Below are 19,030 nucleotides of genomic sequence, written 5' to 3' on the forward strand. Positions count from 1 at the left end.
AAACAGAGATACGTAACGAAAGAACAGGGCTTGTGGCAGAAACACAGGTAACATCCCATAAGGATCTATGCTCGGCAAGGAAGTGAAGCCAAAGCAGGATATTTAAAGCGACAGTGACCAATCCGGACGAGGGGCATGGCGGAGGCGTGTCGAGGAGCTGCTCGTGAGTGGCTGAGAGACCAGGAAGTAGTGGAGCACAGCTGAGAGTCTGTAACACCAGTGCCAGAATCCAAGATGGCGACAGCAGAGTTCAAGGTATGCATTGGGCGGCGGCATGGGTAGCGATGGGGGGCAGGGGCAGCAGCCGCTGCAGTATTGGTAGTGGGTAAGGAGGAGTCACGCCGCAAGGGACGTGGCCCCCGATTCCTTACAAAGACGTGGGGACACTACCCTGGGGAATCTGAAGAGATAGGATATTAACTTGCTGGTTAAGAGTGGAGACTTGGTTGTCCAAAAAATTAAAGTGTTTGGAAATAGTGGTTAAGGTATCTTCCACCTCAGGGGGGTCTGGGTCTGTTGGGCTCTGCATAATGTAACGCTCGGCCTGCCCACAAGCCAGACGAGACCCCGGGACTGAGGTGGAAAGGGTAAAACCACACACCTAGCAGCAAACGGGGGCACGGCCGGAGAGTGGTAGTAGCGTAGGTGGTCCGGGTAACAAGAATGTAAATGATACCATACTTGACAGCTCCGGCGTAGAAGGGTTAAGTTCGTATGCCAAGGGTTGTGGATTGGAGAGGGCAGCGTAATCGATTGTCCGTAAGCCTGGGTCGTGGAGTGTAGAGAGCAGCGTAGTAGTTTGTCCGTGTGCCGTGTCCAAGGGTTGTAGAGGTCTGCAGCGTAGAAGTCCAATGCAAGGTCCAAAGGGTTCCAGAGAGCAGCGTAGTAGAGTTCAAAGCAAGGATCAAATCCAGGGAGGTCAGCAAAGATGCCAGGGACAGGAGCAGCACTGAAAAAGACAAAAGAGGCCAGGCACCAGCTGACAGCACCATGGTACAGAAGCTATGCAGAGCAAAGAGGAAATGGAGAAGAGGGATTATATAGGGGGCTGGGACCAATCAGAGAAAGGGGAGAGACGGAGGAGCGGCCTGAAGAGGAACCTAATAGGAGAGCAGAGTGAGGAAGTTTGAAACCAATGGGAGTGAGGGGAGGAACAGAGGAGTGAGCAAGATAAGGCCCAGATAGAGGAGAGTTGCTAGAGGCAAAGGGAGTGGTCAGAGTAAGGGGAGGAATGGAGGGACGGACAAGGGAAGGGATAGAAAGGGAAGGAGGACCTGAGAGGCAAGGCAGATGGGGAAGGGGCATGCCGGGCATGTGCGTGACGTCCGAGGAGGCGGAGCATGGGGAAGGTGCACCGGAGGATCCAGGAGCAAAGAGAAGAAGGGGAGGAGCAGAGGGACGGACAGGGGAAGGATCAGGTAAGGAGGGAGAAGCGGGGAGGCGGAGCTGACGGGATCCGAGCGGGGACACGCAAGTAGCGTGTGCAGCGCCAGCAGAAGCGGAGTCAGGCGCCTGGAGCCAACCAATGGCGGCTTGGGTGCGCGCGTGCGCCCGTAGGGCTGACGGTGCAGGGAAAGCAGCCAGGAGCGGGGAATGCCACCGGGGAGCCTGAATGGCCTGAGAAAAAGGTAAGGATGCGCTGGACGCGGGTACAGTGTACCCGCAGTGTGGATCCTTACAGTACCCACCCCCTCGAGGGTCGGACTCCGGATGAACCTACCATGGTTTGAGGGCAAATTTTTGGTGGAAACGTCTGAGTAGGGAAGGAGCATGAACATCCGAATGTGAAACCCATGAATGATCCTGAGGTCCGTATCCCTTCCAGTGGACCAAAAATTGGAGTTTGCCCCTGGAGATGCGAGAATCAATGATAGATTGAATTTCAAAGTCCTGTTGTCCAGGTACAATGGGAGGTGGAGGTCGAAGGGAGGGGTGAGCGAACCGTTTGCCTTGAATAAAAGGTTTCAAAAGGGAAACGTGGAAGACTGGTGAAATCTTCATAGATGGAGGCAGTTGGAGTTGATAGGCCACAGGGTTAATCTGTTTCAGAATAGAAAATGGGCCCAGGAACCTGGGAGACAATTTAGGGGTTGGGGCCTTCAATTTGATATTTTTTAAAGAAAGCCAGACCTTCACTCCAGGGAGGAACTTATGGCCCTCCTGACGGAGCCTATATGCTTTTTTCTTCTGCCTTAACATGGATTTTTGAAGCACTGTTTGAATCCTTTTCTATGACTCCTGTAAGGAAGATACCCTCTCATCTGCTGCCGGAACTTCGGACCTGGAAGGATGCATGGGAAGACGAGTAGGGTGAAATCTGTAGTTAATAAAAAATGGTGATTCTTGGGTAGACTCGTTCTTAAGAGAGTTGATCGCGAATTCAGCCCAAGGGAGTAACTCAGCCCAATTATCCTGAGAGTCCGAAGAAAAACAACGTAAATACTGTTACAGGGATTGGTTCATACTGCTGCGGCCGAGTTTATTCGAGCATTTGCCCGTTCTCGGCCGCAGCAGTAGCCTGGCGCGCGCCGGAGGGTGACGGGCGCGTGCCGAAGCAGCGGAAGAGCGTCCTCCGATCGGGGCGCTCTCCCTCCCGCTGCCGGGTCCGCCGGGTCCCCCGGAACCCCCTGCCGCCATCCCCCACATCGCGGGACACCAGGGCTCCCTCGGGGAGCCCTGGACGCGCGTGCAGGGGGCGCACGCTCCCGATGACGCGTGACCGCGCGTCGGTGACGCGCGGCACGCCGAGGGGCGGCCACTAGCAAGCCGGGAAATCTCCCGGCTTGCGGATCTGGCCGCAGTGCAATAAACTGTGTCGCCAGTGTACGTTCGGTCTGCCCATTTGTTTGGGGGTGGTAGCCTGAGGAAAAATGAAGGGTAATGCCCAACCTCGGGAAAATGCACGCCAGAATTTAGAAACATATTGCGTATCCCGATCTGAAACAATGGACCACGGGACACCATGAATACGGAAGATTTCCTTTACAAAAATGTCGGCCAAAGTACTAAAATTGGGGAGACCCTTGAGGGGAAAAAAATGAGCTTGCTTAGAAAATCTGTCGACAATTACGAGAATGGTAGTCATGCCATTAGATGGGGGAAGATCCACGATGAAGTCCATAGAAATGTGACTCCACGGACGATCCGGTACCGGGAGGGGTTGAAGAAGACCGGAAGGTTTTTGACGGACAGATTTATTTTGAGCACAGACTGGGCATGAAGAGGTGAAAGCTCTGATATCCTTCGACATGTTGGGCCACCAGAAGGTTCGTCAAATTAAATCATTGGTATTCTTAAAGCCGGGATGGCCAGCAGATCTGGAGAAATGTCCCCATTCCAGAATTTTGAGATGAAAACGTGGAGGCGCGTAAAGACGACCATCAGGAACTTCCAACCCTTTGGGAACCTGAGTCTGGGATTCCAGAATCTTGTCTAGAATGTCAAAAGAAGCGGCAGCAATAAACAACTGGGGGGGGGGGGGTAGAATATTCTCCGGGATATCTTGAGACTTCTCCTCAGTGATAAACTGGCGGGAAAGTGCATCCGCTTTGATATTCTTAGGGCCTCATGCAGTAAGCGTCGATTAAGTGAAATCGGCAAGCTTACCGATTAGTCATGTTAATGGCGATTTTTCCTCTCCGTATGCAGTAAGTGCCGAATACATTCAAAATCAACCCGAAAACAAATCCGCCCACTCTCACGATGATTATCCGATCACACACAGGTGTATCGGCGTGCGTGGCGGGGTGCTGATAGGTTGCCCAATCACAAATCTTGCTGAATCAGGCGAAACAAGCATGTTTTGGATTGTGCGCCATATTTAAAGGCAACGTGTACTGCTAATCATTCTCTGTGTTGTTGGGAGTGAGAGAGAGAGAGACGCACAGAGCTGGCTGATTGAACATTTGCATATTGACGGAGAGACTTGTTGTGTATTGGGTGAGCTTTGTCCATTGTTGTTTTGTTTACATCTTTGTCTTGTTTTATATGTGGAAGTGTTTCGTGTGATTGGCTGTACATTAGTTGTCTGTTTTTTGTGAGTGCTGGAAGTATGCCCGCAAAGCGTGGGAAGAGTGATGCTGGTGGGAGTGGGAGTGCTACTCGTGCGAGTACGCGTCGGAGTGAACGTACTGTTCAGGGGAGTGATGTTGCTGGTGCACCGAGTGGTGTTGCTGGGAGTGGGAGTGCTGGTGCTGGGAGTGGGAGTGCTGTTGCTGGGAGTGGGAGTGCTGTTGCTGGGAGTGGGAGTGCTGTTGCTGGGAGTGCTGTTGCTGTGAGTGGGAGTGCTGTTGCTGTGAGTGGGAGTGTTGTTGCTGGGAGTGGGAGTGCTGTTGCTGGGAGTGGGAGTGCTGTTGCTAGGAGTGGGAGTGCTGGTGCTAGGAGTGGGAGTGCTGGTGCTAGGAGTGGGAGTGCTGGTGCTGTGAGTGCTGCTGGTGGCGCAGTTGCTGATGGGGTGGATGGTGGTGGCGTGCTTGCTGGTGGGCAGCTTTTGGAGGCTCTTCCATTGGAAGAAGGAGAGTCCAGTCAGCACCAGCCAAGCTCTGACCCTAAACCTGCTCGGAAGAAACGTGTGGAGAAGCCACGTAATCCTCGCTTCAATGACCAGGAAAATACAGCTCTTGTCACTGGCATTCTGGAGCACTATGACAGTATATATGGACATTTACTAGGTAAGTGTACCTTTACATTTATTATTCAAATACATGTGATCCTAGGTCATCTGAGTTTTGTTCATATGCAAATATGGGTTCAGAATATCTTTCTATGTTAATTAGTCTGGAAACACAGCTTTTTATCATGCCTTACAAGGACAACTAAACACAGGCGGTCAATTTGCCATAACTGCATACAATATGAATGCAACCTTGCTTACATGTATAGGTTTAGTAGTGAATGCTCATGTGCTTCACATATTACACATAAAACAGCATGTTTGCTATCTCTTGGAACAGCTAGCAGTGTAGGAAACTGGTGCTTCTATTATTATTCATTTACCTCATATATTTTATATGTTTTTCAAGGGCGGACAAGTTCAGCAAGCAGAAAAGAAATGTGGGACACAATAGTCATTGGTGTCAATGCGTGTGGGAATCATGTGAGGGACAAGCGGAATTGTCACAAGAGATTTGATGATATTAGGTCCAAATTGAAAAAGAAAATACAACACCAACGCGTGCATGCTACTGGCACTGGAGGTGGCCCGACACCACAACGTCTCATATTAAGTCCATTGGAGGAGCTGCTTCGGGCAAAATTACTTCCCGTCGTCGTGGAAGGCTTACCTGGTGACTGTGATATAGGAATTTACCCCTCACAATTTCCACCAGGTGAGAAATATTACTGTACTAGGCGTGTCGTTGCTTACAGTTATTTTGCATAGTTACACTGCTTTTTATACTGTCTTCACAATATAAGCATACCTGCATCTATATATGTATATGTCTGATTCTGTATATATATATATCTCAAAATAGACATATATGTTGTAGTCCTACTAAAAGCAGTAACTAATATAGCACGTGCCATTGCGTGCTCATTTACATGTGAATTCCCAAAATGCATTGCTGCAGTGGAAGCAATTGATGGTGGGCGAAGATGGGGAACAACAGGGTAGTACACATGTGTAACACATGTTAATGAGAAATTATTACTAGCTACAGGTACAGAAAAGAAATATGTATAATATTATTGTGTATTTTATTTATTTTACTCCGACAAACATGACATTACTGCCTATTTTAAGCATGCATCAAATATATTGCATGCAACGGCCTACAAACATCACTTGCACTAACACATCTATAGTTGTTTATGAAAAGGTCCATTTTTGCTTTAAGTCATATACAGACAGCATAATGAGGCACACGTATCATATTTTATGTCATTGTTTTCATAACTTAAAAACTGCACACGACTATTTAGCTCATCTACCATTGTGTTAAAGCAGCTGCAATTAATATCTCATCACAGCATACACTTCAACAGAGGGGGTGGGGTTCAGCACACACACTAATTACAGCCTCATTTTAGGGTCAACTTAGTTCACACCATTTTCACCTGTTTCAAGTAATTGAAAGGTGTGGCTGATTAGGCTTTTTGGGGAAGGGAATACCGTTCTTACAACCTGACTAGCACAACTGAAGTTAATCACACTCATTTGAAAGCTACACTTTAGCTACTAAATGCCCCAACAACTCATTACTTATCAAAGCGTACGTCACACATTAGTTCACTCATATCTATAGTTGAACTACTACTATCAACGACACATTATCACACACTGCATGTGTTGTCTTGTTGAGTCACAGCCACATTCAGGTGTGCCACATCTTATATTAATGTACCACACATATCCTCTACCAAAAACAACACTTTTTGCAATATGACCACCTTCATGATAACCATTGTGAATGGTCATCTCATGATAGTTATGTACATTATGATACTGATATCACTACACAACATATGATTTTTATGTACAAATTTTATCTATTTATCCTCACGCATTACTGCAGGAACATAGTATGTTTTATGTTAGGGAACTCAAAAGTTCTAAGTACACAGGCATGTACATTGTTATTACAACTATTTATGTTCACTTTCACACACACATTTTGGGTTAAGGAAATGATGCTGTTAGGTACTCATAAATACAGAACATACAATAACTGTTTGTTCAATATTTACACATGTAAATGTAAAACTTATGTTATTGTTATATATAGTTGCCCCTGAAGGACATGTGTCACCTGAGACTGAACAAGTGTCTTCACCTGGGTCAGCCAGCTCAACACACCTAGAAGGTGAGTGTATCAGTTGGTGGCCATATAATATGTGCTCTTCTATATGTTATGTTGTCATGTTCATTATTTGTTTTGCACATCTTCTTTAAATAGGATTACTTAGTGTCAGTGAAAATGAAGTGTAAGGCAACTTGTATTGTGTTAGTGATGTTAACTATCATGTAGGAGTTGTGAGTTTACAGCAAGTTTTCATTCACTCATATTTCATACTGAGTCCAAACATTATTCTTAAGTCAAGGTAGTTTTTAATGTGAGGTTATAAAACGTATGGAAACATGTTAGTTGTTACTTATGACACAGTACAATTACATAGTAACACAGCAGAGATTAACATGCCATTTAATAATGTGTACATTTATTTGTAGAACATGATGAAGAGGATTTTGATGATGATGATGATGATGATGATGCCGCCGCCGCCGCCATAGACACACAAATACAAGCAAGTGACCATGAAGAGGTTCCAATTGAAACTGTTTTACCGCCAAAACGTCCAGCAAATACCACATATGATGCAATTGTAGCTTCTGAGGGAAAAATTGTGGAAGCAGAAAATCGTCGCCATTCTGACCTGATGACAGTGCTGGAAAGGATGATTGCACTGCAGGAAGAAACAGTTTCACAATTGGCACATCTCCACAGAGTCTTCATTGAAGTGCCTAAACAGTTGCAAAAAATCAACACCTCATTCGAAGCATTAGTTGTTCAGCAAACACAAGCTAATTACTGGAGAATGACTAATGTACCACAATTCAACACCTCCCAGCCAGGATCTGTTCATGCAGGTCAGTTTTCACCACATTCATCTGATATTCATTCACCAGGCCCAAATGTTACCGGTCAAGTAGCAGACATTGCTGTGCAGGTTCCTGATGACATCCTACCGCTGCCATCTGTACAAATTCAGCAGCAGACACCTACAAAGGAGGCGACAAAAACAAAACAAGACACACATGAAACAGACCAACCATCACTTGTGCAGTGTCTACCAACTTGCTCACATGTGTCAGTGGGCACAAGCCCTGTCCGTGAACAGTCACTACCCAAAAGCCCTGTAGGTGAGTCACTGGCCAAAAGCCCTGTAGGTGAATCGCTGCCCAAAAGCCCTGTAGGTGAATCGCTGCCCAAAAGCCCTGTAGGTGAATCGCTGCCCAAAAGCCCTGTAGGTGAATCGCTGCCCAAAAGCCCTGTAGGTGAATCGCTGCCCAAAAGCCCTGTAGGTGAATCACTGCCCAAAAGCCCTGTAGGTGAGTCACTGGCCACAAGCCCTGTAGGTGAGTCACTGGCCACAAGCCCCGTAGGTGAACAGTCACTGGCCACAAGCCCTGCCCGTGAAGTGCCAGAGGCCACTCAAAGTGGCTCTGTTGTGCCTAAAGTTGGTGGCAAAAGAAAAAGGAAAATTCAAGAGACAACAAGCAGGCCTGTTACTCGCTCGCAAAAGGAACAAAAAAAATAAATGTTATAATTCAGAAAATATGTCTTTGGCCTTGTTTTGTTGACTTCAGATTATCTAATTACTATTGTATGTATGCTGAAGACTGTGTTGTTTCCAAACTTTCAACTATGTTCTTGTACACGTGAAGTTTTGGAAATGTTAACACTCATAATTAATTGTGTTATAAATATTTATGTTGTAATCGTCTGTTCAGTAATGGTCCACCAGGAGCCAGTTGCTAAGTTTAGAGAAGCTGCCATTGACTTTGCAGCAAAACATTGCATTTGGGTGTGTTAATTGATGTAATCATTGCATGTGCATATTATTTTCATGCAATTATAAAAGCACCTATTTAACTGCAAACATCTTTCTTGTACGTGTACAGCAGGATTTTGTGTTAAATATTACTTACCTTTGGTGGCCATTGTAATGTTGTCCTTTAATCATTTATGTGTTCTTGTTTCAAGAACATCTCTGAATTTATACTAAAATATATGTAGTATGTATTGATATATGCACACACACACACAGACACACACTGTGTGTGTGTGTGTATATATATAGTACTATCTAAACTGGTATAGATGTATTTACAAAAAACATACACTTCATGCTTCCTTGTGAAAACACACTATTTTAATAATACAGGCCTAATGTTTGACAACTATACTAAGTGTGAGCCTCTAACATTATTGGGTGCAAACAAATGTTTATTACTTAATTCACTCATGTTTATCACCATTTAAATAGGTTTCATACAAGTCCTACTTACTGCCATCAATATGTTGTGTGTACTCCTGCAATATAAAAAAAAAAAAAAAAAAGATACATTATATATATATATATATATATATATATATATATATATATATATATATATATATATATATATATATATACATATACATATATACACACACACACACACACTATACATATAGTACAATATACACTATATATATATATATATTTTTATGAGAGAGATATATTTATATATATATAGATACACACGTATTTAAACTCATGCAGACAGGTAGTTAACCAGACTTTCAAATACACACAGAAATGTATGTGGGAAAAAAACATTTCATTTTGCAGGTGTGTGTATTTACTGATATGGCTGTCTAAGCACTATTTTCACACAGTGCTCTTTGTTATTTTTCTAGAAAACTCAATGTTACTGAAATAAGTGTAGGAATGTTTTCACAAACGAGATAAAAAAATGATACATGTTTTTCCCACATTCGCCTATCACTAACCACAAAACTTAACCCAATTAAAAGGACACATCCAATTGGCGTTTGAAATAAGGAGTAAAAGTAGTTACTTTTGTTGACCTTGAAAACGAAACACAGGAATTTGTTAGCCATTGAGCAGAATCATTTTGACGAGCAAAGAAGACAGAACTGCACACATCTTTTGTGCTACTCTGACATGGCTGATGAATTCGTTAACAATATGAATCCCCTTTTAGGGTATAAGTACATGGTTTCAGAAGCAATTTTAAACAGTCGCGGACACAAAGCAAGCACACGCCAAATCTATGATTTGATTCGAGCTAAATATCCTTATTACCAAGACCGTAGGCATGCGCGGAATTTTAATTCCTCAATAAGATTCACTTTATCAACTAATGACTTTTTTGAACGTGTGCAGGATAAGCTAGAACACACCTATGGTTTCTGGAAGATTGCAAAGGAAAAGCATTTTACCCTGAAAGAGGGCACATATATTGTTGTGAAAGGCATATTTATTCCTAATGCCAATAGCAATGGATCCGCTACTACTGTTCCGTGTGAATCGATACCTGCTGCAATATCTGCACCCTCCATTCCTGAAACCCACATTGTACAACAACAAAAGTACTATGATTATGTACCAAGCCTTTCAGCTGAAAATGCATTGGAATGGGAACCAGAAGAAATGAACCTACCTCCCGACCAATTGTTTGAAGAAAGCAGTGGCGATTCCTATGAGCGCTTCATGGAGGAGATGTGTGTCATACTGGATTCAGCGGGTGGGTCAAGCGTGGATGAAAATGCCTTGCATTTCTGGAGCGACCAGTTGCAGCCAGACGAAGAGTTAATTCTAGAAGAATGGTAAATATAACAACCGTTATGCGTTTAAATGTTTTTTTTTTTTTTTTTTTTTTAACCACCATTTTCCCTTTCAATGCGTGGATACAGCGTAACATTGCAGACTGCATAACATGTAGCGATCACAAAGAAATTGTTGCCGAATACAATATAGTATAACCTGAAAGAGTAGTACACATTGCTGACGGAATAAATATACGTACTTTCCTATCCCTTTAACCATATTAGCAACATTTTAACATAACTCTAACACATACCTGTTTTGTTATCATGCAACATTTAAAAGCGGGTCCACCACGTATGACGTGGGACCCTTGTCATGGCCCAAGGCGTCCTTAAAAAGGATTACGGATGTAAGTCCCGCCCCCAAGCGAAGTGCGCGCCTCAAAGCCTATTGGCTGTCATGTTTTGTTATAGTAACGGTAACTGCAGTGTGTCATGTGTGCGGCTCAGTGTTTGTAGCCGTAAAGTGGGCGTTAGCCGAATGTTAATTGAGTGGGAGGAGTGTTAGCGTGCGTTTCACGCTGGTTTAACATGACGTCACACGTATTGCATTTGCGCATTGTGTTATCGGCCGTCCTTTCTGTCCAAACACGTCTGTTTAAAAAGAATACAGATGTACTCGTTTAGAACGAATGTAGTTTCGTATTCATTGTATTTGAAATAAAGATTTTATGTTTAATGGTATTTTCAAGATGTATTGAACGCACAACGTACGCTTTGTTTTGCGCATGCGCTAACAGTTAGTGCAGCCAAGCGTGAAGTGCGTGCGCACACTAAGATGTGCGCGCACATTTTTCAGTATACAGGCAACGTTCACATCATATACATAGTTATGCCTGCTACAAATTTAAAGAAACATTACATACTGATGTACACTTGTACTTCTAACATATAAGTGAGTGACGTGTGTATGTACACAATCATATAGAGCTGTGTAATGCGTTGTCACGGATACATATATAGTAAGGTGCCATATTTGACCATCATGTGTTTGCTGTATTTCAGAGATGTCGGGGAAGATACAATCGGATCAATGTATGATTTCAGAAGAGTCTACCTTTATATGAGATGATTGTGAGGAGGAGCCACCGACTACTATACTACATATGGAACTAATTTTATATTGCTTGCAGCGCTTATTAACAAACAATTAAAAATGTGATACCCTTATGCCTATATTGCATAAGCACTTAATTAACATAATGATGTTGCAAAATAGTGCCTCATGAATTTTTATTGAGTGTTCTTTAATGACTACTATCATTTTATGGCATGGTGTGTTTTATATATAACAACCATTCCCACTCTGCTAACACATTTGTGAATTCTATTGTGTAATGGAACGTATGACTGTCGAAACTATGTAACAATAATAATAATAATAATAATAATTATAATATGAGCATGTTCATGTATAGCGCTGCTAGTTGTACACAGCGCTTTACAGACACATTTTTCAGGCTGAGGTCCCTGGCCCGTGGAACTTACAATTTATTTTTTGCCGCCTGAGGCACAGGGAGATAAAGTGACTTGCCCAAGGTCACAAGGAGCCGACACCGGGAATTGAACCAGACTCCCCTGCTTCAAAATCTCAGTGCCAGTGTGTGTCTTTACTCACTGAGCCACTCCTTCTCCCAATGTAAAGGACACTTACAACCAACTAGCCATTTCTTGTTAAAAATCTCTTGTTACATGGGTATGTTGATAAAATGGTTTGGGACTGTAGCAAATAATGTTATTGGCCAGATGTTGTGGTCCCCTACAATGCATGATGTTCTGATTATGACATCAACATCATGTAATGAAGTACGTTTCTGTGTATATTTCATTAACCTAACTAACTATAGTTTACTGTGTTTATTAAACGTTCTAAAAATACATAGTATAGTCAATATGATGATATAAGCTACCATAATAAAGCTGGTGTTATCATTTGTCGGTGTTATACATGGATCCTACACAAATTGATACAGACACAAACAGTTGTCTTACAAAGTGTGTCTATGCTAATGTGCACGTGATTGACGTTACAATTGTGACAATACTTGATAATTATCATCATGATAATGATGAAGTGACGTGATTTATATAGCAAAAATATTACCAACATTGTCATATTGGTAAATTAGAAATGCTAAATGACAGTAACATTTGCAACAAAATTGTGTTTTCTGTTAACAGTTTTACACTTGGTACATGTAGGACACATCCACACACGTGTGACTTATACATACACATGTCACAAATTTAAATTAATGTTGACTATTAATTCCTAGCATTACAAAACACCAACATTGCTAAATATAAGATGTAGTACGCATTGTTGTGATTGCAGGCATTCATGCATGGAGTTTTATGATCAGTCAATTTCATCCGTGATGAATGATCTCCCGTAAGTAAAGAAATAACTACAGTTATCCCCTTGTCTCCAAACACCTCTATATTACATTAATGGAATTTATAAGGAAACATACATAAAATGTGATGAAATGTGAGTAATCATTTTCTAATACAATGCACATGAAAGCTCAAGAGTAGCTAAATGCATATACATGATACAGAAAGTACATATATGTAACATTTGTGTTTAAACCAATATGTTGGGTTTTGACTTCAAATAATTATAGGAAGATTGATGTAGGCACATCTTATGAGAGATGTCAGCAAATATACATACCATGATCAGTCATACTGGAGATATACCTATAATGCAAAGGAACAATATATAAATTGCAAACATTGACATGCCATCTTCAGTACCGTAAACAACACAGCAAAGTGTGTATTTGGTGTTAAATGTGCAACACCATGTATATTTCATGACATTCAAAATGTAAATCAGGCTGGTGTACACATCATATGGATGTACATGTTACACTGCACCAATAACATTGTATGTAAGCATACTAGAAGCATGAATGAGTATGGGCATAATATGTGTATTGTGTTAGCATAAGGAACAACACAATGCTAAAATATTAGTGCTTTGTTACCCCAGTTGTATTCACATACACACAACTAAAGAACAATTGAAGAGGGATTATATAACCTGTGCAACAATAACATACCGGTGCCACATCCCTTTGTGCACACAGCAGAGAAAAGAAAGGTGTGCAACCCATATTCATCTGTGTCCTACCAGAAGGGTATATAAAAAAACATTATTGTTAAGATAACATAATGTAACTATAAAAGTAGAACTTGGAACATATATGTTTTTACTTACAAGAAAAAAATGAATTGATGAGATTCTGGCGTGTCTGGCCACCACTGGCTGTTTGTTCATTTTCAGCAGCTACATGGGTGGGATGCTCGTCTACCAAAGGCTCAGCTAGGTCTGATTGTACATTGTGCCTGAGTGCAACATTGTGCAAAATGCAACAGGCAAGGATAATATCAGACACTTTTTGAGGCTTGTATAGAAGAGCCCCACCAGTTCTGTCCAGACACCTAAATCTGGTCTTGAGTAGGCCAAATGTCCTCTCTATAACAGATCTTGTAGATATATGGGCTGCATTGTACCTCTCCTCTGCTTCAGTTTGAGGGTTTAGCACCGGAGTCAAGAGCCACGGCCTAATTCCGTATCCTGAGTCACCTATAATGAATGGAGCACACATAAGCTGACATTAGTGATCAAATTGTACAATGCCAACATTCCTAAATAAAAATGTGTTTTGTGTTAGAACATGTAAATGTGTACTCACCCAGCAGCCAACCATGTTCAAAATGTCCCTCTTCGAACGCATGGAAGACTGAAGAGTTCCTCAGGATGGAGGAATCGTGACTGGAACCAGGGAATTTGGGTACCACATGCATTATCCTCATCGTCGCATCACATACCACCTGTACATTGAGTGAATGGTAGTGCTTACGATTGCGGTACACATGCTCAGTCTGACTAGGTGCAATCAAAGCAACATGTGTGCAATCGATTGCACCCAGCACACATGGTATCCCTGCTATATTATAAAAGCCAGTCCTGACTTCCAGCCACGCTGTCGCCTCTGCAGGAAAATGAATATAATTCCTAGCGCGTCTATTGAGTTGACTGGGTCAAGGCCCGCGAGAATGTAGATTGCGAGACCCCGCCCACTATGCCCACAGTTGTCTGGTATGACGCGGAAGCAAGATAATGTAATGAGCACAGCATTTTAACAAGCCCAGGGACTGCACGACCTCTGGCTGTGAAAAAATCTAAATCTCCCCTTTCTCCTGATAAAGAGCTAAGATTGCTGCTGAACTCAAACGATAGCGACTTACAATCTCCTCCTCACTCATCCCATCTAACAGGGTTCTCTCCCTGTACAGACGCGGACGAGGCACAACTTGTCTCCTCTGTCTTCTCCTCTGATCTCCTGTCCCTCTCCCTGTCTCTGTCGTATCCGCGTGACTGTCCCTGTCACTGTCCCTCGGTGTGTCCCTCTTTTGCCCTATATGATTGTCTTCATCATCAAGCATGTCATAGAAAAGAATGTTCCTCCGTCTCCTAAACAATCTCAACATTTTGAAATGAGTAGCTGTGAATGATCAGGTAATGGGCGTCCTTTAAATAGGTATGTGATGATGTCAGGTGACATAGTAAAATGCAAGGTGTTACATTAACATAATAAAGTACTTCTGTGGCAAGCTGTGTGCAGTTCTTGTTATAAGTATTTGTTGTGTGTATTCTGCAGGGAATGATGATATTTGGCAATGATGTGACGTGAACCTTTGTAGAAACATTGCTTGCAAATAAATAGTTGCATGTGCAATGCATGTAACACTTGTGAACGCAACAGTCAGTCATGTAATTAGGCAAAAAGGCTGAGATTGACGTGGGAAAAGTTTTGTGTAACATGTGTAATTAGGCATGTTATTGTGACATGTTGACAACAATGAATAGTCGTGTGCATATGCATGCATTTCTGTAAGGAGGATAGTTGGTATAGAATGAGTTAACAAGGTGTCCCAATGCTGAATTACTGTACATGTGTGTATAAGTTAGGTTGAAGTGCTTGTAATGCTACGGTTACAATGTAAACATGCAATGTGATTGAGCGTCCAATAAGTGACGTCATGAAAATAGGGAGGACCCAAAAGTATATGTAAACATGAGAAGACAGATGTACATGAACGTTTAAAGATGCGTGTCACATTACAAGCATTGTGTAATGTAAAGGAAGATGAATATACTGTGTATGTGTGACATGTGTGACATGTGTAACATCATGTAAATAATTGTCGCTCAGTTCAGTAAAATGTGTGATATGATGTGAGGTTCTCCTTTAAGAGTTGAGTATAGTATTTTCCCTTGGCACATCATCACATGATGAGTAATGTGACCCGCAAATGCTGCAAACATGTAAAAGTATAATGTTATGCAAATAATACACGTCAGCTGTGACACAATGCAGGGAATGCCCCCACACTGTAATGCAAATGACGTTTGTATTGTGAGCAATGAAACGTAAACAGTACTATACTGTTATACGTCCCCGCTCCATTGACTCCATTGATGTACAGAAGATTTTTTTTTCTAAGTGCCGTTCCGGCAGCCTTAGCGATCGTTCTCCCCTCCAAACTGCCAACTTTAGTTGGCGGGAGAAATTGGCCATAACATCTCAATTTCGTAGTGCCGATCAGGCCCGATAAGCTGTTTTTTTTTGTTGAATCCAGCCGATTTAAAAAAGTGGCGATCAGTGGCGAAAACAGGCTTATCGGCAGCCGACTGCCCATAACAAAATAATTGGCTCCGAAACATGGCGATATCAAGCACTTATCGGCGCTTACTGAATCTCAAACCCAATTTTGGCTATAAAATGGCGATAACTCCCTTATCAACGCTTACTGCATGAGGCCCTTAGTCCCATGAATATAAGAGATAGTGAAATTAAACCTAGAAAAGAACAGGGCCCAACGAGCTTGACGAGGACTAAGGCGATGAGCGCCTTCAATGTAGGATAGATTCTTGTGGTCCGTCAGAATGGAAATGGGTTCTTTGGTTCCTTCCAGGAGATGCCTCCACTCTTGTAAAGCCATCTTTATGACTAACAATTCCCTATTCCCCACGTCGTAATTTCTTTCTGCAGAAGAATTTTTTTTAGATAAAAACCCACCAGGGTGTAATTTGTCTTCAGGAGTAGTCCTTTGGGAGAGAACCGCACCAGCTCCTACGTCGGAGGCGTCAACTTCCAAAGTAAAGGGGAGGGTGGGGACGGGATGTCGCAGGATCGGAGCTGAGACAAATGCTCTTTTAAGAGATTCAAAGGCCCGGGTGGCTTCCAATGGCCATGAGGCCGGATCGGCCCCCTTTTTGGTAAGGGCCGTGATGGGTGCCACCAAAGTAGAAAAGCCAGTGATGAACTTCCTGTAATAGTTTGCGAAGCCGAGGAAACTCTGAATCGCTTTTAAGGAGTTAGGTTGAGGCCATTCGAGTACGGAATTGAGCTTCTCCGGATCCATGGTGAAGCCTTGATCCGAGACAATGTACCCCAGGAAGGTAGTAGAAGATTGATGAAAGACACACTTCTCCATCTTGGCATAGAGTTTGTTGGCCCGTAAACGAGAGAGCACCCTCTTGGTATGAAGAATGTGTTCTTCGAGGGTCTTAGAAAAATGAGGATATCATCCAAGTAGATAATTACACAAGAGTTCAATAGGTCACGAAAAACCTCGATCATAAAGTCTTGGAAGACTGCAGGGGCATTGCACAACCCGAACGGCATCACCAGGTACTCATAATGACCACTGCTCATGTTGAATATGTCTTCCATTCATCTCCTCTGCGGATGCGAATCAGGTTGTATGCTATTCTTAGGTCAAGTTTGGAGAAAATGGTCGCGCCTTGCAGTCTATCGAAGAGCTCCAGAATAAGAGGCAAAGGATAACGATTTTTTTATGGTAATTTTGTTCAAGCCACGAAAATCGACGCAGGGGCGAAGCGTCCCATCCTTCTTCTTTACAAAAAAGAATCCTGCTCCAGCGGGAGAACTAGATTTCCGAATGAAGCCCTTAGCAAGGCTGTTCTGAGTTACACTGGGACATCGCCTCAGTCTCAGGCAAAGACAACGGATAAGACCTGGCTTTGGGAAATGGAGCACCCGGAATTTAGTCTATCGGACAGTCGAAAGGGCGATGAGGGGGAAGCTCCTTGGATTTGGCCTTACTGAAGACATCCAGGAACTCCGAATAGACGTCCGGAAGGGAGACGTCTTGTGGGGACGTGGTCTTCAGGACGGCCAATACCGCTGTGGATGGAGCAGACACTCTTACTTGAGAGGATCTCCATAGAACAGGAACCTCGGCCGTCCAATTGATGATGGGATTGTGTAATTGCAGCCAAGGCAAGCCCAGGATGATATGAACCAAAGGAGAGTGAATGACATCAAAAGAGATCATTTCCGAATGTCCATTATCCATAGAGAGTTCAAGAGGAAGTGTCTCCAAGGTAAGAAAGGCTGGCTGCAGGGGTCGACCATCAATCGCCTCTAATCCGACCGGAAAGGCCTTCTCCCAGAGAGGAATGTCATGCTGAGTAGCAAACGCCTGGTTTATGAAATTTCCTCCGGAACCAGAATCAAGGAAGGCCTTAGCAGGGCCTCTGTGTTTATTTTTACTTCAGTGGAACCAGTGCTTCGTTTTTCCTTCCTGTTCCAGGCCTTAGCAGGGGTCTGGATATTCGCGTGCTTAAGGAGCACCGACAATAGGAGACATTTAGGGAGATGCTGTGAGGGAAGAGAAGAAGCAGAGATGATACCCAATGAGACTCCCCCATACCTCACTGGGCGTTGGCATTTCCCAGCTTCAAAGGACAGCGTGGTAGGATATGCCCAGGAGAACCACAATAGAAGCACAGCCCTTCATTCCTCCGACGTAATCGCTCCGTAGAAGGGAGGTGAAATGTGCCCAGTTGCATGGGTTCCGGGGCTTCCAGTGTGGGCAGTGCAGGAAGAGGAGATCTGGAATTAGAGGACAGAGAAGTAGCAGTACGAGAACGTTGGCGTTCAGCCCGCCTCTCCAGAAGTGTCTGATCCACCCGAACGCAGAGAGCGATCAGGGTCTCTAGGGAGGATGGCCTCTCACGAGCCGCCAATTTGTCCTTTAGGGTCTCCGAAAGCCCTTGCCAGAAGGCAGCGGAGAGAGCCCCATCATTCCAGTCTGTCGCTGCTGGAATAGTCCGGAACTCCAAAGTGTAATACGCCACAGATCTCCGACCCTGCGAAATATGGAACAAAGAAGATACCGCCATATCACTGCATCCAGGAGTGTCAAACACTAATCGGAATTCTCTTTTGAAATTGGCATAATTGTAAGTGAGTTCGGGTTTCAGTTCCCAGATTGGGGAGGCCCAGGCTAAGGCATCTCCGGTGAGGAGGGAGTACACGTAGGCTACCTTAGTATGATCCGTGGGGAAGCGATAAGGTGACAGCTCAAATTGTATTTCGCACTGGTTCAAGAAGCCGCGAAATGCAAGCGGATCTCCCGCGTATTTAATGGGGGTAGGTATCTGCAAGTCAGAGGGACCTGATCCTTCATGGGATACACTTGAGGAAGACGTGGGGACACTACCCTGGGGAATCTGAAGAGATAGGGTATTAACTTTCTGGTTAAGAGTGGAATTAAAGTGTTTGGAAATGGTGGTTAAGGTATCTTCCACCTTAGGGGGGTCTGGGTCTGTTGGGCTCTGCATAATGTAACGCTCGGCCTGCCCACAA

The 19,030-nt window shown here is 43.5% G+C and overlaps 1 protein-coding gene across 1 annotated transcript; it reads left to right on the forward strand.

Annotated features, from left to right (window-relative positions):
* Positions 1–3,568: 3,568 nt before the first annotated feature.
* On the forward strand, positions 3,569–18,022 carry LOC142490681 (uncharacterized). Its single transcript, XM_075593102.1, has 6 exons — positions 3,569–4,670; positions 5,022–5,327; positions 6,726–6,803; positions 7,169–7,965; positions 17,655–17,763; positions 17,973–18,022. Exons 1-6 carry the CDS (start codon positions 4,052–4,054, stop codon positions 18,020–18,022), a joined length of 1,959 nt encoding a protein of 652 aa, XP_075449217.1. The 5' UTR covers positions 3,569–4,051.
* The last annotated feature ends 1,008 nt before the right edge of the window (positions 18,023–19,030 follow it).

This window comes from Ascaphus truei, chromosome 3 (genome assembly GCF_040206685.1).
Source record: "Ascaphus truei isolate aAscTru1 chromosome 3, aAscTru1.hap1, whole genome shotgun sequence".
In the NCBI taxonomy this organism is placed as follows: domain Eukaryota; kingdom Metazoa; phylum Chordata; class Amphibia; order Anura; family Ascaphidae; genus Ascaphus; species Ascaphus truei.